Source organism: Mycteria americana, chromosome Z (genome assembly GCF_035582795.1).
Source record: "Mycteria americana isolate JAX WOST 10 ecotype Jacksonville Zoo and Gardens chromosome Z, USCA_MyAme_1.0, whole genome shotgun sequence".
Taxonomy (NCBI): domain Eukaryota; kingdom Metazoa; phylum Chordata; class Aves; order Ciconiiformes; family Ciconiidae; genus Mycteria; species Mycteria americana.
Window position 1 is genome coordinate 17,194,709 of NC_134396.1, and position 25,473 is coordinate 17,220,181.

General features: G+C 38.9%; 1 protein-coding gene across 3 annotated transcripts in view; it reads left to right on the forward strand.

The window, feature by feature from the left end:
- The window catches only part of MAST4 (microtubule associated serine/threonine kinase family member 4), a 308,358-nt gene that overhangs the window by 189,385 nt on the left and 93,500 nt on the right, over nt 1-25,473 (forward strand). The window contains exon 1 of one of the 3 annotated variants that reach the window (XM_075488551.1): nt 6,812-7,090. The exons of 1 other annotated variant lie outside the window; for it this stretch is intronic. In XM_075488551.1, coding sequence (XP_075344666.1) covers nt 6,999-7,090 — 92 coding nt within the window. In that variant the 5' untranslated portion in view covers nt 6,812-6,998. Of the gene's footprint in view, nt 1-6,811; nt 7,091-12,320; nt 12,459-25,473 lie in introns of those variants that run through there. One more of the 3 variants, XM_075488552.1, reaches the window with a different exon arrangement.

Sequence of the window (25,473 nt, forward strand, 5' to 3'; positions counted from 1 at the left end):
ATATTTAACTTTCAGTTAATATCGTGCATCTATTTAGAACCTTTCAGAAATGGGAAGAGATGCTGGGACCATTGCTTTTCCTAAATGTGTTTATATTAAATGAACTATAATAAACCAGAGCAGTGGGAGATTAATTTGAATTTTGCACATTACTTCAGAACTAGTTAGAGCAATAGTATTTGTGTATTTATAAACAGTTCGAAGTAAATGTAGAAATTTGGCAGATATATGTTGTATACCCACAAAATACTTCTTTCCTTTCTGTGATTTCTTCAACTTGTTTTTACACTGTACATCCCACAGTGAAAATCGTGGGAAGTCAGTAGAGGAAGGTAATAAACATCAACATCAACCGCTAGAGGGAGCAAGATTTCAATTATTGTAATTAAGAATAATATAAAAATAATTATTAATCAGTACATTTAAGGACTGAACAGACCAATAAGATCTTCTAGTTTGGCTTCCTATATAAAATAGGCTGTAGAACCTTGTCTACTTTTTTTTTAATCCATCCTCTAACTCTTGTTTGAAGTGTGATTATTTTTTTAGGTAGAAAGGCATATAAGATTTACAGTGATGGGAAATCCACTGTGTTACAATGGGTAAGGTGAAGGAATTTAAAACTGCTTTTTCATCTGACTCCTGCAGTTTGAACCCCTAACTCTACTATGTGTGAGGGAGGGACAGGATGGAGTTCACTATTCTCACAACCTGTCTCCTTCCAGAAATCTCTTCCTGCTGGGGATACACATACTGAACGGCCAAGGTACTTCTTTAGCCTTGGCTAAATGGAATAAATTAAGCTTTTCAAGCTGCACGCTATAGTTCAGATTTCATTATAATTTTTTTTTAACTCCTCCTGACTTTTCTGCAGCTTTTGGGAAATGCCACAACTGACTGGATTTTAGCCCCTGAATGCTCAGTTGTATCTCCTTACTCCCATAAGAGACTTTCCTGCTTCTAGATCTGAAGGATGTTTATTCTTTTAGCTATACCATCACGTTAAGAGCTCCTATTTAGCTGTTTATCTGTGACAGTACCTAAATTCTTTGCATTGTTCCTGCCTTCCAGAATCTTCCTGTGTATTATATCTGTGGGGTTTGTTTGTGCTTTAATATGACTTGATGTCTAGCAAGACTAGAATGCATGTTGTTTAAACAAGGCTCCTTTATCCAATGATAAACTGTCTTGTTCCTGTTGTTATTTACCTCTTTTGTGTTGTTTGCTTCTAGGTTATCATATTTTTTTTTTCCAGATCACTGATAGCAGTATTGAATTGTATTAAAGAACGTAACCCTGTATGATCCACTGCAAACATTTAATGTGCAGTTACTTTTTCAAACCTATTGGTGAGTTTTAATGTTTCCTGTATTGTGCATAAATTTTTGTAGTGTGCTAGTTAAGTTATTAAAACATTGTGTATTAAAACATGTAAACATTGTAAAAAGTTTTACAAATGTCTCTGTGTTGTCAACTGAGTTGTTTATTAACCAGACTTGAAATCTCATTTGAAACAAGATCTGTTTGGACAGACTGTTTTATGGGTAAAACTGTGTTTAGTGACACTAAGTAAGTTACCATACCTGAATTCATTCCTGACGGCAGCTAGTATCCTGTTTGTCCTTTTAAAGGAGTGCTATGGCATGACAGCTTAGTTTCACTGTTGTAGAACTTCCAGATATTCCAAGACACTTTGGACATAGCAATAATTGAATGAGCAGCTTAGCCAGTTCCTTTGTTGCCCTTTGGATAATAATTATCTGACTAAAAAGGCTCAACTAAACCAAAACAAACTCCTCTCAACTCAGCTGCGAGCTCAGTTCTAATCTAACATCCTTCGAAGATATTGATGGAATGACAAATGTTTCTTTGTTGCTAAAATATGTGATTACGTAATATTCCTTTCCCATAAAAATAGAAAAGATATGTTAAGGCAACCTTTTTTCTTTTATGGTTTACAAATTTACCCTCCTTATTCAGTATGAGGCCTATGCTATTAGGATTTTACTAGTCTTAGCATCTTTGAGGAACTCTTTATTATCTGTACGGTTGCTAGTGAACTGCATTCACCATACATCTTGCTATAAAATTGATAAGACTTGAGCAGTCTGTAATGCTTTCGGGCAGTTACTCCAGAACATTTTCATATATGTTTTGAAAAATTCAAATGTGTATTAATGTTATCAGCGTGAAGAAGGCAGGTTAGATAACTTTTGCATTGGAATACTGTGTGCAAAATATTAACTTAGTATTGGTATTGCATTTTGGTTTTAAAGATACACTGTTCAACTTCCGAAGTGTTTTACGGTGGTACTTAAAATCAGTAATCAGTGTTATATAATTGAAATGTTTCTGGGGAAGAATTTTTATCGCTGTTAATTACTGGAAGTAAGTGTTGACATTTTGAAATCTTTTTTGCTTATGTATGGAATGAGGCTCTTCTAAGGATGCCTTTTATAAGTTTGCTTTTGGAAGTGAAATTTTCTTCAAAGCAAGGGTAGATTAGTCACCTTTTCTGACTTGAGTGATGTTTTTATCTTCAAGTGAATATAAAAGGGAAAACTTAATGATCCTTATCACTTGTTATGTTATGCACTACCTTATGTAATACTTTGTGATAAATAAAACTCATCATCTAAGTTACAGAGTAAAGCATCTCCTAAGCAATGAAGTTGCCTGAGCTGCTTGTTGTTTTGGGAGTGGCTTTATAGCTGAAAACTTAAGCAACAAATGCTGTTAGGGACATGTTTGTAGGTCCTTAACTGTTGTTATTTTATTTATTTTTGACAACTACAGAATTCAGTGGTTTTAACTGGATACTGAGGGAGAGTTATTTACAGTTGCTGAACATATCAATAACATTTTGTTGCAAGGAAATATATCTAATTTTCAGATATGCATTTATCAGTATGACATAGATCTGTTCGTAATAATTTTGGGCTTACGTATTTTGGAACACTGTATCATCTGCATTGCTCAATTTTTTTGTCCAGTTCTACATGGCAGAGGTGAGTAAAATGTGCTGGGTTACAAAACCAGACAAAATCCAGCTGTTGAGCCTGTGTTTGCAGAGGATAAGCAGCACTTATCAGTACTGATAGTGAGAGAGGCTCCAGTTTAAGGGATAGCCACTGCCAAAGAAGTGGTCCTGCTGCCCCTGCCTCTCTGCCTGACCATTCGTTCTATCTGCTTCCCTTGTACTGGGTCTGATTCTGGGCTGTTCCCTCACTGAGCTGATTCAGCTCACTAAATTGAGAGAGAAGTTGGGCCCCTTAACAGGCATGTAGTACCCACTTAATTAGCTCACAAAACCTCACTCACCCTTGAGATGTTGCTTCGAAATCAGGCATTTCTGTGGCATGGGAAGTCACAGACTGCAGGCACCACTTTGGAAGCTATGTTGTTCATTGACAGACATTACAAAGTCTTCACCATCATTTACATATTGTGCTCTTAAGGATAAGGCCTATGTTTCCCTTTATGAAGCATATTAATTCGTATAAGGTTGTTGTGGGACTATGCTGGACTTCTCACAACTCCTCCCTTCATTTCCATGCCTTTGTCAAAGTCTCTGTAGTGCCTTAATATGCGTATGTCCACCAAGCACTTAAGAAAAATAATTACTCAAGTCTCCTTGCTTTTGAGCCCATGTTAGAAACAGCCTAACTAGTTAGCAGGACTCTCTGTGTATCTAATTGTGCACAGAAAGCCAAGGTGAAGCTATGTTTGAATCCAGAGGTCACGTAACTCGCGGAGCTATTGCTTGTGAATAGTTTGTGCAGGGTCTAGAGACGGAATTGCAAGGGGTTTGACCATGAAAAGCCAGAGTTCGAAGTGAACTATGTTCAGCATTATATGTAGAATGACATTCTGATGTGATTATGAAACCCTCTGTTGCTGTATAAATGGACAGAAACTTTTACCTAGAATTTCTTTATTCCTTTCTGCTTTTGCAAAAATCCAACTTGTGAGATCGTGAAATGTATATTGCAGTAGCCAGGTCTACATAATGGCTTTTGGAATAATCATCTCTCTGGCTATACATAGAAGGATTAAACTTCCTTTCCGTCAGAATTTGTCTACTTGCGAGCAGCAATCATCTTTTTTCAGATGGGTCTTTGCCCACAGTATGATAGACTAGTCTTGCTTCATTTTTTAAAGTTTTTAGGGTACGTTTCAGAATTGGAGGCTTCACATCATTGTTGATAAAGTGGTAGAGATTTTCACAAACAAGTTGGGAGTTGAATTACAGCCTGGCCTTGCAGGAGAAAAGATTGCTAGTTTTTGGCCTTGATGTGAAATGAGTTTTGACCTCCATGATCACCCCATGCATGATGTGCTTGGCTGGGTTACAGAAACTGACATGCTTCTGTTACTCGGAGAGGGAAGGTACTCCTTTAACTACCTCTTAGGAAGGGTGAGGAGAGGCGAGAGCTTGCAGGGCGATGGGGAAACTGAAACTTTTCCTGCATGGTAGGTAGAAGACTTTGTTGTTATTCTTTAGCCGGTGCTGTTCACAACATCAGATAGGTAAAATTCCCTGGTTTCATGATTATGTATAGTTCTTTCTCCAAACATGCCAGTTACAGGCAAAAACTTGTGTACATAGCAGAGATGATGAGGTAGTGGATTATGTGGAGGAGGAGGTATTTCTCAGTGCTTATGTAGAGATTTGGGAATTCCCTTCTTAAGCTTCAAGAAAAGAGGGTTTCCAGCCATGCTTGCCTTCACATGATCCTTTAAAACTTCACACTCAGTATGGGCAAGCATGCCTCAAAGTGAAAAGAAATGGTTGAGAGGTTTTCTGTACTGGCTACAGTAGATGTGAATACTACTTCTCTGTCCTAATGGAGGGGTATAAAAAGAGCAGGCATGCAGGCTGGCTGGGAAGCGCCCTCCTGCTGAGCCCTCGTGAGGGGCCCAGGCGGAGATTGGCCTGAGTACACAGGCAGAGATTGGCCTGAGTACCAGTTTCTGCAGCCATTTCAGCCTTCCTTGGACAAGAAAATCTGACCTGAGACCTAGATGGGGCTGTTTTCCCTTTTTCTCATATGGAACTGTTCTCTTCTAAAATTAAGACATCTTTAGAGAAGTGTTAGATGATCCTTTTGTGTTTGATCAATGTTAAAGTGACTTGTTTACAGTGGTGTGTCAGCAAATGGTGTCTGCTGGGGATTTGTACTGAGGCCTTTGGTGTAACTGCTATGTGAACACCTTATTAAATGCCTATCTAAACCCCTTTCCTGAAGGAGATAAAGTTTGTACCTGTGACTTGTATAACTATCCCAAGAAAATGTTCCTCTGCACCCCAAAAATAAACATGTTTTAGTTTGTTAGAGGACACTAGTGCCTTCTTTGCAATGCATATTTTGGAGGCTTTTCAAAACGAGGGCCAACATTGCAATGCTGTGTTACATGCTGAGCTGGTATCCTGAGAGCTGTCTCCTCCCAAGTGTCATGTGAGCCCTTCCAGCTCCCCTCTGCAGCATTCTGCGCCATGAGTTTTCCTTCACCCAAGCAATAGACTAGTCTGTTATTTACATCGGGTTTTTCTTTGTTTCCCATGATTTTCCTCCTACTATTGCAGACAACCTTCGGTGATTTATCCACAGTGCTACGTAATTTCTCCCAGAGAGTGCAGTGCTGCCAGCTATCACAGTAGTTAGTGTTTTTCTAAGATACAGCTCCTGCAATGTTGAGATGATGCAGGAATCTTGCTTTCAGTAAAATAAGTTAAACAGTCTTGGCACACAACTTGTAGCGCTCTTTCCATAACTGTAAATCTGTAAATGTGACCGAGTCCCTTAAATGTTGACCCTTAGAGAAACAAAAAGGCAAATGGAAATTTTAAGTATGTTAAATCTCATAATTTTTTGAAGCCACAGTAACTTTTTCTATACCTGACCACCATTGTTTCTGACAATTCAAGTTTTGCATTACCGAATGACAATGCAGTATCGTAGTAATTTTAGAAACACTTTTATTTGTGTACTGAAGAAATGTGAGGAAAAATGCTGGTTTAGACAGCTGGGGAGTGAAAGAAGCAAAGGAAGAAAGTTAGGAGGAGGAAATGACTCAAAGCACCTGAGGGATTAGGTCACTGTTTTGAGTGGAAAAGGTGTTCAAAGCCTTTCTGTACCCTTCTCTTGCCAGCCTATGTTTCAGAGTAGCTTTCTCACAAGAGATAGCTAGTAATGGAGGCAGGCGTCCCAGCTTTCTATGGCAAACGTCTAGTGTCTGGAGTGAAAAATAGTAATTAAGTACCTGTACTGTCAGTTCTCCCAGGGTAGGCACGAAGTCATAGTAATGACATAAGTGGACTGCACATTTAAATAGAACGTCAGCGGTCTTTGCCTGCCGTCTCCAGCAGAGCAAAGCGTGCCAGCTAAGCGCAGCTGGCGGGCTCTGCAGTGGGCAGTTTAATAGCGGTCTGCTGCCTGGACCTTCTGGGTCTTGCACGTCTGTGTTCCTCCGTGCGAGGCACAGGCCCTGTGCGCCCCGACTCCGAAGCGCGCCAGCCACGGCGGCTGCGCGGGCTGGGCCTGCGGCGCTCGCACCTGGCGCCGCCGGTGGAGGGAGGCGGCAGCGGCCGGTCCGGCGGCGGCTGCCGGGCGCCCGCTTCGCGCACCGCCAGGCGGGAGGGGGAGGCCGGCCTGCCCGCTGCTCTACCGGCCGCCGCCGGGCGGGCAGCGCGGCAGCCGCCGCCGGCGGCGAGCGGAGGGGAGAGGGGCTCCTGCGGCACGACCCCTGCGCGGGCGCGAATGGTCGCTGCCGGGGCGGGGCGGCGCCGGGCGGGGCGGGGCGGGGCGGCGCCGTGCGGAGCAGCCGCCCGGGAAAGTTGCTGTCGGTCCCAGTCACTGTTACCGCTCTCGCTCCCGCCTCACCGAGGCTCGCTCGCTCCCTCTCCGCGCTCTCTGCCTGCCGGGGGCGGTCGGGGTGCTGTCCTTTCCTCCTCTTGTATCATGGCGCTGAGGTTTTAGGGCTTCGAACGCAGGGAAATGGATATGTCGGACCCAAATTTTTGGACGGTCCTTTCCAACTTCACGCTGCCCCACCTGAGGAGCGGCACCCGCCTCCGCCGGACGCAGAGGTAAGGCAGGCCGCGGGGGGCGGCGAGCCGGCGCCCTGGGCGCGCAGAGCGGCGAGCTCCTGCCCGCTGCCAGGTGAGCGGCGCCGGCTCGGGCCGCCGGACTTCCTGGTCCCCGGGCGGGCTTCGCAGGCGGCAGCAGAAAGCCCCTGGCAGGGCGTCGGGACGCTCGGCCTCTTGGCTTCCCCGGGTCTTAAACTGCGAGAGCTGCGAGACTCTGCTGCGAGTCCGTTGGGGCTCTTCTAGTTCGGTGTTTTTTTAAACCGAACGCTGCGTATTACTCTCCCTCCTTTTAGAAGACGTTGGCTTGTTTCCTCCTGCCCTTCCACCCTCCCCCCCCCTTTTTTTTTTCTTAAAGACACTTTCAGCTTGCGCTCAAATATTTGACCTTTTATCCGGAGCCGATATACTTTATATGGACAACTCGGGATAGCCTGCTTTGTTCGGTGTTCTTAGAGGCCTGTTTGTGTAACTACTTTTTTAGACAGGCTAGCTGACGTTTGTTGATACCAGAATGGCCTTTTCCTTTTTGTAACATTTTCATTATTGTCAGAAGGGAAAAAAGGTTTGGAAATAGTAAATGCTAAATAAAAGTTAAAAGGTTGTGCCATCAGTGGACAGAAGACCGAGAAGCTTTGACACCTTGGTCATTTTTTGTGCCGTGGTATCTCTTGCAGTTAAGTACATGCCTCTATCACAAGGAGTACCAAAAGTTTATAGACTTTTGTAATTTTGTTCACTAGTACCCCGTATGCTATTTTGAGATGTACCAGTTGTGGTGTTAAATTATGATACGCTTCTGTCTGTGAAACTACCTTGAGTACTAGCTTATGTATTATCTTTGGAGAACGTGTGTGAAGTGTTTCTTCTGTTGGCTGAAAAGCTGGCCCAAAGCAAGTGGGATAGAGGCTTAGCAGAGCTGGCCCTTCCTAAACCTTAAGCATTTACATACTGATATTTTTCAAAAGGAAAAAATGCCTGTCTGTTGAATGGCAGAAAATTAACATAGGAAAATCAAGTGGCCTGTTTCACATGAATACAAAACTGTTCCTTCAGTGTATATCTGTTCTTTATGTGTCTAACTTGGGGTAGCTGTAAGTGCTGAGTTATTTTATGATTAATTATTATCCCCCTCTTGTAAATAATTTTTTTACTCTTACGTAACTGAGTGTCCAAATAGGGCTTATGCATTTTTCTGCTGCAAATGTATCTGTGTTTAAAGAGGGGAACATGCTGGGGATTTTTCCTATAACAGTCTTCACTTTTCTTACTCAAGTAGGTTTGCACCTATGTGAAGATCTAATGATACCTTTTATAAAGTGTATGGCTGCATGGCAGGTCGAGGAGAGAGGCTGGGTGGACTTCACAAGAAGCATGAAATACATGTGTACCACTTGTGGCCTTTTTTTTTTTTTTGTAATATTTGGATGCCTTCCTGCTTTTCAAACACATTTAATACTGTACTAGGTTCATTGAAATACTTGAAAGAATTTTTAAAGCAGCATTGAATACTGTCTTAGCATATCACATATATGGCATATCAGTGAATAGTACATGCCATATATGCAGTTATGTTTTATGTATTACAGGGATATTCAATATTTAATGCCCTCTCTGTAGCAAAATCAGTATGTCACAGCATTGCAAAACTAAAAAGTCAGCAGTGGAGTTTCAAGGCTGCTTACTCTTAATGGGCCCAGATACCCTCCTTTCTCAGGCTGGTTCTCTCATCTGGATGGGGAGCTCAGCAGCTGCTGTGTTGCCGTTTCCAGGGGAAGGCTGACCGGCCCACTTCTTCAGCTCTCTTCTTAAAGGTGGACCTGTCCCCTGCACCCCATACTCATAATTCATCTACTAATGTTAATGGTAGCTCTCAGAGTGATAAAACTGTCAGAAGAAGTAAAAAAGAAGTATGGACACTGCAGATTCTCCTAGTTCTGCAGCAGAAATGAGCTTGGGTTAATTAAGGTACCAGCTGGGTCTGCATGTTCTGAGCTGTATCTCATCTGGACTGTCTTCACAGGCTCACGGTTAGCCATAGACGCAACTGTTACATGAAAAGACTGGAAGGATACCTGCTTACTTGCCACAGGATGCCTTCCCTTTCTAAAAGAGTGCTGCTGGATAGTGGTAGCCACTCCTGTTCCGTATAGCTTTCCAGGCATTATAGAGGACCAAAGAGTAGGCTGTGAGTAGGCTTGAAGGGAGACTAGTTCCTGTGATCTGAATCTCCTGGCTGTGCTTAAGTGAAAGTTTTGGGTCCACTGATTCAAGAGAGGTTTTTTTCTTAATAGTAGCACTGCCTATGAAACTGTTGTCCAGCTAATGATGGGCCTTGGTGCTTCATGAAAACTTTACAAGGGACATTCATTGTTCTTCCTGGTTGTATCCACAGTTGGCTTTGGGACTCCTTGCCAATGTGAGAGCATTAATTTTATGTTTTGGTTGGGATTTTTGCCTCTTAGGTACGTTCCTTTTGCCTCTTCAATTACTTTTACCTATGTGGCCAGGATTCTTGTGGCCTTCTAGGCCCTATCCTTTCTATGAGCACTGTCCTACTTTCTCGACACTTGGGATGATGAGAATTGCCTGCTAGTACTAAGAATTTTGTTTCTTTGTACAGATTTACTTGGTGTAGGCATTTATTTCTCTTCACTGAGGTTCTAAGAAGTAAAGAATGAAAAGATAGTCTATTTTGCTTCAGGCCACAGTGTTGAGCCTAGCAGCTAAGTTATAAAATGGACATAAAACTTACTTTATGGTCTTATTTGCTGACTGTAAGCAAATACTGCTGACGAAGTATTTAATTTAGGGTTTTTTTACTTCTGTTTTCCAATAGTAGACTTAGCTGAATTTCAGTTGCAGCAGCTCTTTCTGGAAGTGATACCTGAACAAGAAATATCCCAGCTCCATGGACTTTCAAGTCATGGAGTAGGTTTTCAGGACTGGCGGGTAGAAAAATTCTCTTCAGTTATAAACTGGAGGCATTTGGTATTAAAATCACTGAGCCTGTAAATGACATGGATTATACCATGTGTTTTTACAGAAAAGAAACATGTATACTACCACATGTTAACTTCTTTTTCTATGGCTATAGGTGTGTAGACCCTTCATAGTACTAACTTCAGGTTCCTGCCTGAAATGGCATCGTCTGGAGTAGAGAACTAGCGAGAGAGAGAGGGGGTCTCTGTGTATGTGTATATATTTGTTTTTATAGATTGATGTGTAGATTTACGTATGGAGAGATGTGCACGCATACACACTTTTTTCATATGGAAAAATCACTAAATACTTTCAGCTTCATTCTGTGCTATGTATTTAGTTCTCTTCTGACACTTTCTCTCTTCTGTCTCTGATCTTCTCTGTGTATCTTTTACAAAACCGAGAACCAGTGATTCTTTTTTTTGTGTGTGTGTGCTTTTCTCTTGCTTCTTTGTGGTAGTTGCACTGAAACAATGTTACTACAATCGGTCTTCCTTTGAGTCAGAATTTTTTTTTTTTTTCCAAATGCATGGAATTATGAATGCTTGCCCCATTGCTTCTGAGCAAGAGTAGACTCCTGGATGATTTGTGTTGAAACTTCATGTTATTTGTGTACAGCCACTGAAGTGGTATTGAGACTTTCCTGTTACAGGATTAAAATATTCACCATTCATGAAGTAATAATTCATACATTCTAATAGTTCATAACCATTTCTGAAACGTTAAAAACAAAGGAAAATTACAACTTTTATTGGAAACTCAGAGAACAGTGTTGTCAAACTTTCTTGTAGTTTTATTAGTTTTGGGACAGCATGCTTCCTGGAAAATATTGAGCAGACTTTTTGAACTTCTCTGAGTTGGTAGTTTGAGTAGATTTTAGCACTGATTTTAAAGTTATGATGTAAACTCGCGCTATTGGCTCTTCTACAGATCTTGTTTTTTTCCTTTGTCAACATAGTATTATGTGTAAGTATACTATAAATGGATTGTTTTATTTAATAGGAGGCATTAAAAGTCGTCCTGTTGGTGACATAAGAAAACTGAGCACACTTACTAACATAAAAGCAGCCACAGAAATGAAGTATAATTGTGTTGATGCCAGCTGAATCTGTTGGTGCTCCAACTTGAGTTATTTTACTTTTGTTATATAGGAGTAAACAGCAATTAAAAGTTAAAAAAGGATTGCTTTTTGCTGTATCAGTGTTATTTTCAATGTATGTTTTAGAGTGTTGTGATTTGAAGAGCTTTACCTCTTCCTTACTTTCAACCCTCTTCATTCACCCTAATTCCTACATGCAAGAGAGGGGGAGCTGTTACCCTAATAGATGTTGAATAAGTTCAGAGAGAATATTGTTATCCCAGAAGTGGGGCAATAAGAAATACATCTGTGCAGGCTATCTGTGCTTTCAAAACACATGGTCATTGAATATGTTTCCTTAGAAGTTAATCTGGACTAACGATCCCACTGCTTTCTGTGCTACACAATTAAGTGTTAATGTATCTTGATAATTGTATTTCCTTTTATTCACAGTAAGGGCTGTGTGTTAGGGGGATAGTCTTACAATCTCACCGTCAAAGTGAATGCGTTGTTTTTATTCTGGTTGGTTTACTTGGCCAATCTTTTTGTTCAAGCAATTAATGTATTTCAAGTTCTGCTTACAATCTGAATGTTGGCAACAATCAGTTTTCTTCAATGAGCCATCATTGTTTCTTAGCTTTAGCCAGACTGGTGAGGATTCATCTGGTCATATTCCTGTTTTTTGTTTAGTTTTTCCTCTGAAAAAATCCTATTTTGTTAGAATTAAGTCGATATCTTTAGGATTTGACCAAAGGATCATACTGTAGAAAACATGAGGAAAGCTGAAGTAAGAGCAAAATAAAAAAGAAGCTTAGGAAAGTGCTGGAACATGCTGAAAGAAGCTGTAATACCTCCACCACCCCCCCCCCCCCCCCCCCCCCGTTGTGGTTAATGCCTGCTGTTACACAGTAGGAGACAGTCTTTGTCTTTCTTACCCAGGGAATCAAAAGGACAGTAGTCCAGACATCCCTTTATGAGCTGCTGGGACACATCACATGATGTGGACACATTACACAGAGATTCAGTCCTCCCGCTCCATTTAAATTTGGCTTACATCTGCTATCGATGTTATACAGAGCCACTACAGTTCTTGCTGCATTAGAAGTTGACTGATCCTTCTCAAATATAATTTTTAAGCACACAGGAGCTCACTCATGCAGTGGTTAATAGTTGCTTCTTCTGCTGCACCTTCTGTCACAGCGCTTCAAACTTCTGGTAGCAGTAAGCTATGTACCTACTTGTGTGGCTGCACATACTGATTGATGGGCTTGCCTCTGGTAGTTCTTTGTCAAAGCTGGAAATGGTGGTCAGGTAAGTGAATTTCAGGGCAGGTTCCCTGTCAATTTGTTGCACATGTCAGTGTGCATGGCTTACAAAGTAGGAAACATGAGTGGTAATGATTTGGTTAGTTAGGAGACAAGAAATCATTCAGTGTTTTGAGCCACTGTGTTTAGAATATGAAGATAGTGCTAACTGATTTAGATTGAACATTTTTAATGAAGCTTATTAAATGTGTCACACTAATTTAGTAATGGTGTAAAGCTGTTTAACATTGAATGCAGTTCTTCCGTGTATATTGCCACATTGTCTATAGGCTGTAGACCTGGATCAGGATGTCATGTTACATGTCATTAGAAAAAGGTTAAGCAGGAGGTAGATTCGTTGGAAGGAATGCTTCCAGGCACCAGGACAGATGCAAATGTGCTGTACTGTATTTCCCAAACTGAGGAGAAACAGAAAGTTCACTTATCTTTGATTCAGCCTTATTCAGCAGGTGTGTCACATTCAATAATGGCTCCTGGATTTTCTTTTGGGAACCTTTCAGAGGTTTTTTGCTTCTGAACCTTTACAAATTCACTAACTGCAGTAATTGTGAAATTTTAAAGCCCCCCATGAGAATATGTAGTAGTAATACGTAGAATTGTGTCTAGGCATAATATGGAAGTGTCATATATTGGACTCTGAATTTCATCTGATGTGAGGGTCTACTGCATAACACTGTGCACGGTTACTTGACTTAATTTCTTGTGTGACTTAAATATGCACCGGTAGAGACATTTAAGGAGATCACTCACACTTAATATACTTGGCATTTTCCTATCCATTTCTGAGACCACATACTTTTCAGCACTAATGTTTCAGTCCCTTTTTTTTTTTGTTATAGCACTGTATATTCTATATACTATTGATACATACTGGTATTAGTTAGATCTACTTCACTAGAGCTTCCACCTGAATAAAAATCTCATGGTAGGTCAGTTCTGTGGTTTTATTTAAAATACTCAAACCAAATCGAATAGTAGTGAACTAGAAAACTCCTTTTGGCATGGTTCCCAGTAAATATAAATATGTCTCAGAAGTACTGTAAACTGGAACAATTCCCAGATTGATCTACCTAATAGAGAGACTTCAGAACTACAAACTGCGTGTTTCTGGTATTCCTGCCACTGACAGATGAGTACAAAAATATTGGGGTCATGCCAGAATAAATATATCAGCTTTTTAGCCCTTTCTTTCGATGGTCTTCCCTAAATAATTGTTTAGGGATAAGGAAAACCGTCATGCTCTGTTGTTCTTGAAAGATTATTATTGTAAGTAGAATCTGCTATTCCCATGAAATACTGGCATGTTCAGTTCAGTGATTAGAAAGTAAAAACTGCTGCAATTTCCTTATCCCACCCGTTCCTTTTTCTGCATATGCAGTAATTATGTAGATGTCCTAGCATGTCATAGCCTGCTTTTGATCTGTATCATTTGGCTTTAACCTGGGTTTAAAATAATAGGTTAAAGAAAAATTGTTAAAAGGTTACCCCATAGTGGATTTTTTTTTCCCCTCATAAAAATGTTGAAGATAATGTCAAATGATGCACTGCTTACTGGTAGGAAAAAGGCTATTTATACATGATCAAAGTGTCTGTCTTTTCTAACTAGACTGGTTTAAAACATAGTTATTAACATCCAAATTACGGGGAAATCAAGGATATATATATTCAGTTTTAGGAATAAAAATTAGTTTATGTAAGCGTTTACATGTAAGCATTTAAAAAATCTGTGTTAGTGGTGGGTAGACTAGTTCTGTGTAAAGTCAAGGGTGTTGATTATTGAAGAAATACCATTCCTAATGCTGCTTAATTTGTTGAAACAAATAATAATGTGAAGTGTTATGTGTTGAAATATTTATTTTAATAAAAATGTATATACCCGCAGTCCTCTTAGTGCTTGATTATAGTATTGTATTGCAGAGTTTAAAAAACATTATTTCTCTCAAGGCAATAAGGTGGTTGTAAAACAAACTCTTTCTTTTGTGCATGTCAGTAAGGGAATACATCAGTCTGAACATTTTTTATGTGTCTGACAAAATTCCTATTTTTTGTTTTCAGGGGACTTGCATAAATGTAAACTTACCTGTTGCAAGGTTGGAGAGGAACTGTTATCACTACCTTTTTTGTTTATTTTCATATGTATCAGCATATATGTATACACCTGTACAGGCTGTAAATAAATACACATAAAGGTGCACAGACATTTGTATACATAAATACTCAAGCAGTAGCTGTAAAATAATACCTGCTGAAAAGCTGAATGAGTTTGAATAAAGCACAAGTAAGAAAAATAAGTTTTTTCTGTTGTTGAACTGACCTCATAGTATCGAAGGCACATCTAGGCATAAATAGGATAGATGCTTTTCCATCTACAAGGGTATTTATGCTGTTTATAGTGTGCATTCGTACTATAGCTTTTGAAAATTCCCAAAGTGCAGCCATTTATAATCTTGTTTCTGGGAAATGTGCCTTGTCCACATTGTTGCAATAATGGAATTATTGCATAATTCCATGCATTTGGAAATAAAGCTGGTTTATTTCTTTGAATTTTTTGAACTTAACTAATTCAAACTAGTATAGCATTTACATTGTGAACTCTATGATATCTTTCTCTTTTTCCCTTAAGAAATAGGGGAAGGATTCACTTTATAGTAATCTGTTGGGGTTTTTTTTTTTTTCTTTTTGGAGGTAATTCTGTGGATATCGGTTTCATCTGGAGCTCAACTTGAGAGGACTAACAAGTTAAAAGTTACTTTGTTTGAATGCTGGTACTTGTTATCTGTGACTGTTTTAAGTAGCACTCAAGATGTTCATAACTGAAACAGTAGTGGAGGATAGACTTTTCTTTATTTTCCCCAGCTGTTTTCCTGCATACATTTGGGAATACTGCATAGTCAGTCTTCCCTCTCTGGGCTGCTGGGCCGCCGTCCTGCATGAGATTTGGCACAGGGTTCTGAACAGAATCCCACTTCTAACAAGAGAGAGATTTGCACATGTGGAGCAATTTGCAGTGCTTTTTTGACCCTTTGCTTTTTTTCATGCATACCTGGGAGAGAGTAGTTTATATAATAGTTATTTGTTTTATTAAAGCTATTCATCAGAGATGGATTTCTATAAGAAGCCTTTACTTTGTTTTTGAAATACATTTAAATATGATGCTTTTATGCATCAACTTTAAATCCTGAAGTTGTTCTAGGGAAGATGGGTACAGCAGTTTGAACTAGCTGAGCTTCCTTTGATAAATCTGAGTATAATGAATCATCTTCTAATTTAAATTCTTCTTATTCTTAAAATTCTCTTTGGGCAACTGGTATTACCACTTCTTGGATGAACTGCTGGAATTTTCTGGAAAGGTATTCCTATGTAAAAATATACAAAAGAAAGGTAGTTGTATGAATAGCATATTTTGTAAGTATGTACTTTAACCCTGAAACCTCCCCTCCTCAAACCCAAACCAAACTCTGATGAAAGGACATGAAACCATAGAAAACGGAGCTTCCTTGGTCCTTCCCTTGGCAGAATTATTTGTCACAGATAACGTGTCATTTAATTTAACAATATATAGTTTAATGTCAATGAGCCTAGCAATCTACAGTGAAATTCTGCCTTCAGCCATGGATGTTTCCTGTTGATTACAGTCCATGCTGACCGACACAAAGCAAAAATCTTTATCAGAATTTCTAGCTAATAAATACATCTTTACAGATTTAACGTAGTTCAAACATAAACATAATAGTCTAGTCCTTGATGAAGTGGAAGTTAGATACTGATGATAAGAATAAATCAGACTTACATTTCTACCATCAGATGCCTTGGTGTTTACCAGAATTTGTTGTCGGGACAGTTTTCATAATGTAAATCAACACACTGCTTTTTTCATTCCCTTGTATGGAAACTGTCAGGAGAATGCTTGAACGTTAACTCATTCATCTGACAATGTTTTTCAGTGAGAAGTCATAATTAACTAATATCCTTTGTGATAACTGTTAACCCTCTCAGAGTTAACTAATAAAAAGTAGATTGTGTACATTTGTTTTACAAATTTGCTTTTTCAGTGAGTCTAGGCCTGTCTAGCTTGTTCTTATGCGTGGGTATGTCAAGGGAATTTCCATAAGTGCTGTAATAGTAGAGGCAAAGGCAGTCAGACAAGTCCAATATGCTCTATTCACCTTGTCTGTGAACACCCCACGCAAAATGATGATTATGTCAGTTCACTGTGCCATCAAGTCTTACCAGAACATCTTCCTTTTGCTTCTCCCATATAATGGACAAAGAAAATATGTAACAAATTTTGTAAGTAAGCTTATGTTTTATTTTTTTTCCTTACCTGAGGCTTGGTGATTTGACTTCTTCCCTGGCCCTTCTGCCAAATTTTGGTGATTGAACTGTTGTGTTTGGAGGCATCTGCTCCCCATGTGTGACCTATGACTAATGAGAGAACATGAGTTCTGTTGGGAAATAGACTTCTATCTAGTTTTTTCCTTCCTGCTTGATTGTGTCTCACATGTGCTATTCTGTCTTGCCAAATGTCAAAACATTATCATCTTGCAAGGCTTTGATTTGTATTGGTGGAAAAATTTCAAAACCCAAAAATGAAACTTCTTCCTGTTTTTTTTTTTTTTCAAGTTTGAAAATTGTTTCTTCACATTTTTTTCTTGTGTGTCTTCCTCAAATCTTAGAACAGCAAACTGCCTTTTTTTTCCCATTTCTGTAAAGCAAATGTTTCAAAGGAAATACAAAACATACTAGAATATATGAATATACTAGATTATTTTATTAAATATGGAAATTGTTTGTGTAGGTCAGACCTAAGCATTCAGCATTATCTATAAATTAATACCTTTTAACCATCATGTGTTTCCTTCTTCTGATTCATAAATTATATGGCAAGAAGAAACCAGTAGGATCACCTACTCTGACAGCCTACAGGAAACAAGACACAGAGTAATAGTGTTAGAGATTTAGTAATTTGGCCCTCCCAGTCAAGGTAATGTGTTCGTTTAATCATTGACAAGTTTGAGAAAATCTGAAAGGTTTGCTACTGTTCTGGCCAGCTTTCTTTTGATTCTTGTTGTTCCTTAAGTGAGCTATGTTTTACCACTACTAATTTATTGCTGATGCTATTGTCTCTCCCACTAACCTTAGTAATGGCCTCGGAGACATTGGGCCAGTCTTTTTATAAACATTAAAAGATGTTCTGTACTTTCTTTGGGATTGTGACTGCCTAAATCCAGTCCAAGGGTCAACATATGGTATTGATAGAAGGAAACTGAAGAGAAGTCCAAATAACTGTCTGCGTTTTCTGCCTCAGTCGGTGTGGAAAAATGGAATTTTCCATTCAAGTCATACTGAGGGAACAATAATGTGTATTCTGAAAGGCACCTGCCTTAGGAAGCTGGCCTGTGGGCCAACACCACAGTGTGGCTTCTATCCATGCTGGGAGTGCTTGGCCCAGATCCCTGTGGGAGTGTTGGGTGTGTGTAAGGACGTGGGTGGGGGGAGTTGTGTGCTGCTTTTCTGTCTTGGATGGGCCAGACTGTCTGAAAAGATGGAAGTGTGTGGGAGTTGTATGAAGGAACATGTCCTGCTGAGGTGCTGTTGGAAGACTGTAGGGCAGTGGGAGGCAGAAGTGTCCCATTGGTATTATTCATGTTGACTCTAAGAAATGATCCGTAGAGCTGCTCCCAGGTTTCATCTTGTAGGTAAATAGCTGGATCATTCCAAAACACAGTACAGGAATGAAGTGCATGCAGTATGGACAATCAGAAGACCAGGGTCCAGGAGCTAGAACGTCGTATGTGGCAGGAACACCCAGTCCTTACTAGAAATCCAGCACCCCAATGAAATGAGACATTGCTGAACATAGTTTTAGTACAGGGATAGCATACGCATGTAGAATATTAGAATATCTGCCAAGTTTTAGATGATTTGAAGTTACATTTTAAGCATTCTTTTTTTACACAAAGGTATTGCTATTCTAATAAAAATCTGCATATTAAAAGTACATGTAACAGAAGATAGAAAATTATGAAAGTCAGTGTAATTACCCAATTTTATGGAAAAGCTCATATGAAAAAAACATTTTTTAGTTATGGACACTGCTAATGTCAGAGGAGGGATTAGAGTTTGAGAACTGGCTCAGTGTTGTGCGTTATGCAGTGGCCTCTTTGGAGGCACAGTAGCAATGCACATAATGCCGCACAACCAAAAGCAAGGATGGAGACAGTTTCATTCTAGTTTTTTTTACATGTTTACAGATATTTTACCTGAACAGTTTGTGCTGTGAGAAATAATTTGTTTTTCTTCTCTGCAAACTTTGTATTTTTACAAAACCACTTTTCTGATAGATACCAGGATTCCATAAACATAAAACTCATAAACCATGAGTGTATGACTTCACTTATCATTAGACGACAGCCATCCTGAGGGGAAAGGCAGCAAATAGTATCAACAAAACTCTTCAAGATAAGTGAAGGCAAGTAAGTATAGGACTTGCATTTCAAATACAGTACAAGTCCAAGTAGTTAAAATACAATTCTTTATAATATGATTTAGAAGGAATGTGGTCCTTTATGTTTTTAGGATAAGAAGTGTGCAGTATCAGATTTTTTGTTTTTAGGGCATTTGTTTTTTAATTGTCATTTTATGAGAACAACTCCCATTAATCTACTGACTTCTGCATTTATTAGGCAATGGATTCTTCTAAGTCCTGTCAAAAGTGAGGGCTACTGTTACCTCATAAAAATCTTACAGAACAAGGAAAACTGATGTGGAAGCTACATTTGCTCCTGGCTTTGTGACTTGGCTATGACTGTGAGGGGACTGAAGTAGATTTTGCACCAGCTTCACATTTTTTTATTTTTCTTGAATCCTCTGTCAGTGGTGTTCACAAGGCATAAGACATTTTCCAAACGCAAGGAAAGACTGCTTTTCTCCTTTCTGCACGTCAGTTCTTCAGGCATACTTCTGCTGTGATGCAAATAGAAACCTTAAATTAGCTAATGGGCTAATGGGCTGGATGAGTAGTGAGGCGATTACTCTTCCTGATGGCCAGAAATTGTAGCACACCCTTTTCTGTCACTTTACTTCATCCACACCCTATTCTAACCTGTCAGATGTGTCTCATCTATGTGTTATGCCTGGGTTTTTGGACTGTGTAAGCTCTTTCCAGCAGAGGCTTCCATTTGTTGTGTTCGTATGATGTCTAGAACGTTGAGGACTCATAGCACTACTGCGTATATAAGGAGTAATAATGCTTCTCCCCACTGGGCTCTTTTGCATGTTGGACTAAGTAGTTTTGTCCTTGAGAGTGGAAAATGTGGGGTTTTTGCATTTATGAGAGATCTTTCCTCAAAATAGTTTTTCTTTAGAAGTCTTGGAACAAAGCTGACCTACTCCAGTTTTCCAGAGTTTCTGCAAATTTACTCCATTGCAGCCTAAAGGAGGAAGGCTACAGTCTGAAATCATTGTACAGTTTTGAACAACAACCAAAAAAAATCCAGCCATTACTTAGTTTTAGATAAAATCTAGAGTAAGACCATCTAAAATAAATTATCACTTATTCCAAAGACTTTTTCAACCAAAAAGCACTGTTGTATCTACCTGAAGTGTCAGAGTTGTCTTTTTTGGCTGGGAGGAATACCCCATGTCTGTAGTGATATACATAGGAGTACCTACAATCCTCTGTTTTCATATGTCCTTCTAGAAGAAAAAAGATCTGTAGAAAACAAAAGCTGCAGATTATTTTTTCACATACTTGCTGCATTTTAACATTGGAATACAAAATGTGCAACAGTGTTAATGTACTTGGTGAGTTTAGTTTTTTCAGGATTTTCAAGATTTTCAAGCAAGTGCCTAATGTATAATGTATGATTAATTCCAATTGATCTGATTTCTTTGAAGTAAGCTGGAAGGCACCTTACTGTAACACTCTAAGACAACAGTTTTGCCTAAAGCTTACTGGATATTTTTTCCTTCCCTTCTCCCAGCACACTGAATTTATAAAATGGCAGTATTGAACTATACTGAATACTTTTTCTATTGAAAATGTTGGTATGTATCTTGAGGGTATGATTTAGTTGCTTGAATGTGAAAATCTGACTTCTAATCTGTACTGTGGCCACACACCACCTGTTTCCCTCAACAAAATCAGTGAACTTCCATGCTTTTCTTTGCATACTCAGTGGTGATAACCTTCTGAAGAGGTTATCAGTATAATTTACCTACTTTTTATACTTGACCTGTGATTTGATAAGAATTTGATTTGTTAAACTGGATAATTATGTATTGCTAAATTTAATCTCAAAACATCCTCATTGCACTCTATTGTCAGTGATGATAAGCTCTCTTGAATGACAGAATTGTGTCTACAGAGTATGTAACAGACCTATTTTTGTTAGTTTGGGTAGTTTTCAGTAGCTTGATTCCATTGAAAGACATTGGTTTTAAATTAAGCATTGGTAGAGAAAAGCTTAAGGTAACCAGGGGTTTGCTTAACACAAATGTGCTATCAAAATTATTAAACATTTTTGTTAATTAGCTTGTTGAGCTCTTGAAGAGCTACCCAGGACTGAAGAAAACACATTCAGTTGGTCTGGGTTTCTGAATGTTCAGTAGGTTTTTTCACAAGTGCATGCTTGACTACCCTTATGCTTACCAAAAGCAGTGGTCTCTAATGATCTCATGTGGTTGGTAGCCCAGATTCATCTGCAAAACAGCACTGTGCCCTGCAGCACCATACTGGGGTGTGTGCTTAGCTCTGACTCAGAGTTCATCATCATTTCCTGCAGCAGCTAGTTAGCCTAATGCCGCATAGCCTGAGATGTGACAAAATCGCAGCACGAGGTGATATGGCTACAGGCATTTGAACTATTAAAGCTGGACTTACAAAGGATATGACGTGTAGCTTTGTATCACATTGCACCATGATTCCTCTCTCCAGCACCAATGAATGATATGTTTCTACTTTTTTACAGTGATCAAGTGTGCTGGGAGGCATTAGTGAATAGGAAGACCAGAATTTGTCCTTTGGAGAGAGTGACTACATTATCTGTTTTAAAGATATGGCTAATATAACACACTGAACAGTCAGAATTTAAAAGCAGAATATTATTTTCTGGAATTATTACCATAACTTCTTTTTAGAGCTCTGAGTGGGTGATGTTTCAGTGGCTCTCTTCTGAGCTGTAATATCAAACCTATGAGTATCAGTAATGTAATGTTCAGTCCAGCTTCAGTCTTACATAAACTCTTGGGAGTTTAGCAGGTTTTTTGCAAAATGATAATGTACCTCTCCTATGTTAAATACGTGTGAAGCTGCTATTCTTGTGTTTGAGTTTGTTTACTGGGGAAAAAAAAATAAAGAAGAATTAAGAGAGCAAGGTATGCTATTTCTCTGAAGAATATGAAGAAATAAAGAATCTGTGTCAATCAGTAAACAGTCTCCACAGTCGTGTGAAATCTAATGCAACACTTTGGAAGGCAGAGATGATCCGATTACATTGCTATTTCACCAAATTGTGGGAGGAAGTATGAATTGTTGAATGCCAGTTTACCAATTAGAGTTTTGGGGTTTTTTTTATTGGTCACCTTTTAAGAATTCATTGTCATTACTTTCCTGTATCAGCTAAATTTATTCTAGTCACAATGAGCCAAGGGATTATACATCCCCATAAAAACAAGTCAGAGCTCTGTAATCAATTTAAGCTAGGTTGAGAAAACGATCAGTCACTTTTTAATTGGTCACACACCCATATGTACATCAAACTAGTTGTCCAGCCCTTCTAAACTGTGTGCTGCCATTACCTGCACAGACTTTCTCAAGGTTTTGAAAGACTGAAAAATCATTTTATGTTTAGTTATGCATTTGTAGAAGGGAGAATATTAAAAAGCATGTGATTATGTTAATATTGATTTATGTGAAGGCTTTATCATTTAATTTACATCTTCAAAGGTAAAATCTGTTTATATGGGCAGTGGTAATTTTTGCAGTTATGATTTGAAGAAAGGATGCAATCCCAATGAATGTCTCTACTCTTTCATATTCAAGACATTTGGGGAAGTGGCTTTTGCTGACATTAATTTGTCTTTCGGATATATGCCTACATTTGGCTTTCAAGCTGAATGTAGCCTGTTTGAGGTAATTTGTAATGGTTATTTGAAAAGCTGAGCTAGAGCTTATGTTAGTAGAAAGCCTAACGTTTGATTAAACCACTGAGCCAAATTAGAGGTTTGGGGCATCTATTTTGCAAAATCCAGGAAATGAAGGATTAATGTTCAAACTCTCAGCATGTTCTTCGTTACTACTGGGCAGGTTAGAAGATCACAGAATGCTATGTGTTGTAGTTCCGCTTGAACCTGTCTCTGTTACCTCAAACGGACAGTATGTGGAAGTTGTGGCAAAGTAAGTTTTCAGTGGAACAGAGTAGTTGTGTGTTAAAACTACTGAATTCAACTTAAACTGTAGATTCAACTTCCAGTTCTCTTCATCCACGCTGCTTAAGATGACTGGGAATCTGGAAGACTGCTTTCTGTGGTGGAATCACTGGTGTGAGTCTCAGAATAATAATGATGATGGTGTAACCTCATGGCAGTACAGCTTACAGAAATGTGTGGGCAGTCTTGGTTTTAGCTTGTCCACCTAAGAGTTAATGGCTAGCATTAACTTAGCATGCCTTAGAAAATTTGGGGAATGTAATGTGATGTGGTGGTACTTCAAGACATAGTTGAGGAAAGGGGAAAACTTGCTCATTACGGATTCTATTGTACTGTTTTAATGACACTTTGAGTTTTTCTTGGGTCTAAATCCAATGTAAGTCATAGGCACAAATTCTAATTCAAAACAGTTGTGATCTGTGAAGCAAAAAATGTGAGATTTTTTCTAATTTTTCTTGTAAATGCATTGCTCATGTCTGAGATAACAGCTGTTTTGTAATTAATAGTTTATAAACAGCGAAGACTGATGTAAAATCGTTTTTTGTAAGAGAGTTCCAACTCTCCTTGTTGACAACTTTGACACAGATTTACTCTTTCCACCATCATGTCTCTGCTGTCCCAGGCAGTGCTGCTCCAAGGTGGAATTTTAACTGAAGGTAAAGGTCTGTTCTTGCAGGATTATGAAGTCCTGAGATTTTTTTTAACTATGTAGTACTAGAATTCTTGCAGGGGTCAATGTGTAAAGAAGAAAGACTGTATGCTGAATTGCACTGTTCAACTTTGTCGTGTGTGTCCAAGCCAGTGTTCCTTTTTGTTTGGAATTCATTACTGCTGTATAGATTTTAGCACTTTCTTTTCTAATGCAGAAGTGTTCATAGATAGAAGTTAATTTTCGTCTGTTGAGGGTTCATGTTAAATCTCTCCATTGCCAAAATAGGCCTTGAAACATGAACTTCCAAGAAAATCTCCAACAAACCCCAAAGCAAAAAACCCAAATCACCAACAACAAAAACCTACCCTCAAATACCGAAAACTTGGAGTTCTCAAGTGATTGTATGAATCCAGAAGCTAGAACTTGAAGAGTAATTGCACGTACTACATCATACAGTTGTAACAGTTGACAACACATTCACTTTGGTTTCCTTTCCTTTAGTTTACCTGCAATCCTGCTTGTATTGGAGCAGATATTGTTTAAACAGTTAAGTTTTAATACAGATGTGTGCCATCCTGGGTTGCCTAGTCTGACAGGCAATAATTTCCTGTAGCATCTCAGGTTGTTCTTGTTACTGCCAGCAGCACTGCTAGATCTGGCACCTAAAGCTATTGTGGCTGTTGTGTTAGGTAGGCGGACAGTAAGTTAACTGATGTGTTAAAAATTAAAATGTTAACTATAATTATCACTGCTTGCTTTTTTGTCTCTACAGTGGATGTTGCTTTACTAGTCATTTTATGTGATACTTCATTCTTGACACACCAGGGTGAATTAAACAAATCTTCGTTGTGAAATTGTTCCTCTTCACAATATTAGCTCATAGCTATTTGCACACTATAAATCATATCCTTGCACTTGTTTTCTTCCTTTTCTTCCTTATTCTACACTGAGTCAGTGGCATTTGCTTTCATGAATCCTCTGTGACCTACTTCTATTTGTGAGCAATTAGTACGTTACTTTGATAGTAAAATACTCCTTTCCTGGTATGGATATTTTTACAGGGCAAAGTATATGCAAAATTTATTTTAATAAATGGCTTGTATACGCTGTGCTGTGTTTAAGATGGACTTAGTTTTTTCTCTATATTCTTGTGGGATACCATATGACTGTATAGATTGAAGTCTAGTATAGAAATGTATACTGGGGATAAAAGTTAATTTTAAATTGTCATTTTGCCTTGTTTCTCTATTCTTGTATTTTTGTGAGAAAATAGGGTGTTATTGGTCACTGAAGGGATCAGGAGAACTATAAATGAGAAGTCAAGCTTACTTGGTCCTGAAAATTCCAAGTTTCTGTAAAACATTACTCACATAAAGAAATCTTGGTAAAGACAAAGTATGGATGGATTTTGTGGACCAGATTAGTTCCTGGAGGTACATTTCATTTCATTAGTGCTCTGCTTGAAGACTTTTAGTGTTGAATGCATACTGGTTTGTTGTTTTTTGGGGTTTTTTTTTTTTTTTTTGGCTGGGAAAATGCTACTCATTTTCCAGCTTCACTCAGCAGATTTTCATTAGATGTAACCACATGGATAAATTTAAGGTCAGATGGTGTTATAGTTGTGCTGGGTCACCAGTCGTGAGAAAGAGCTTGAAGTATTGCAGAGAAGAAAAATTCCCCTCTCCCTGGATAATGTGTCATCTCTTCTCAGAGCCTGTCTGAGAGATTGCAACCCAGCACTATTGTTTTGATCTCCAGAAAACCTATCTTAGGTAGGCTTAAGGGGTTTTAAAGTTGTATGGTATTTCTGGTTCAGAGATTTGGATACTTGGATCATTAAAGTGACATAGCATGTAAGGGGGAGGGGAACATTTGGTGGCATAACATGAACACTTTATCAGTACTTATTTGGGACAGC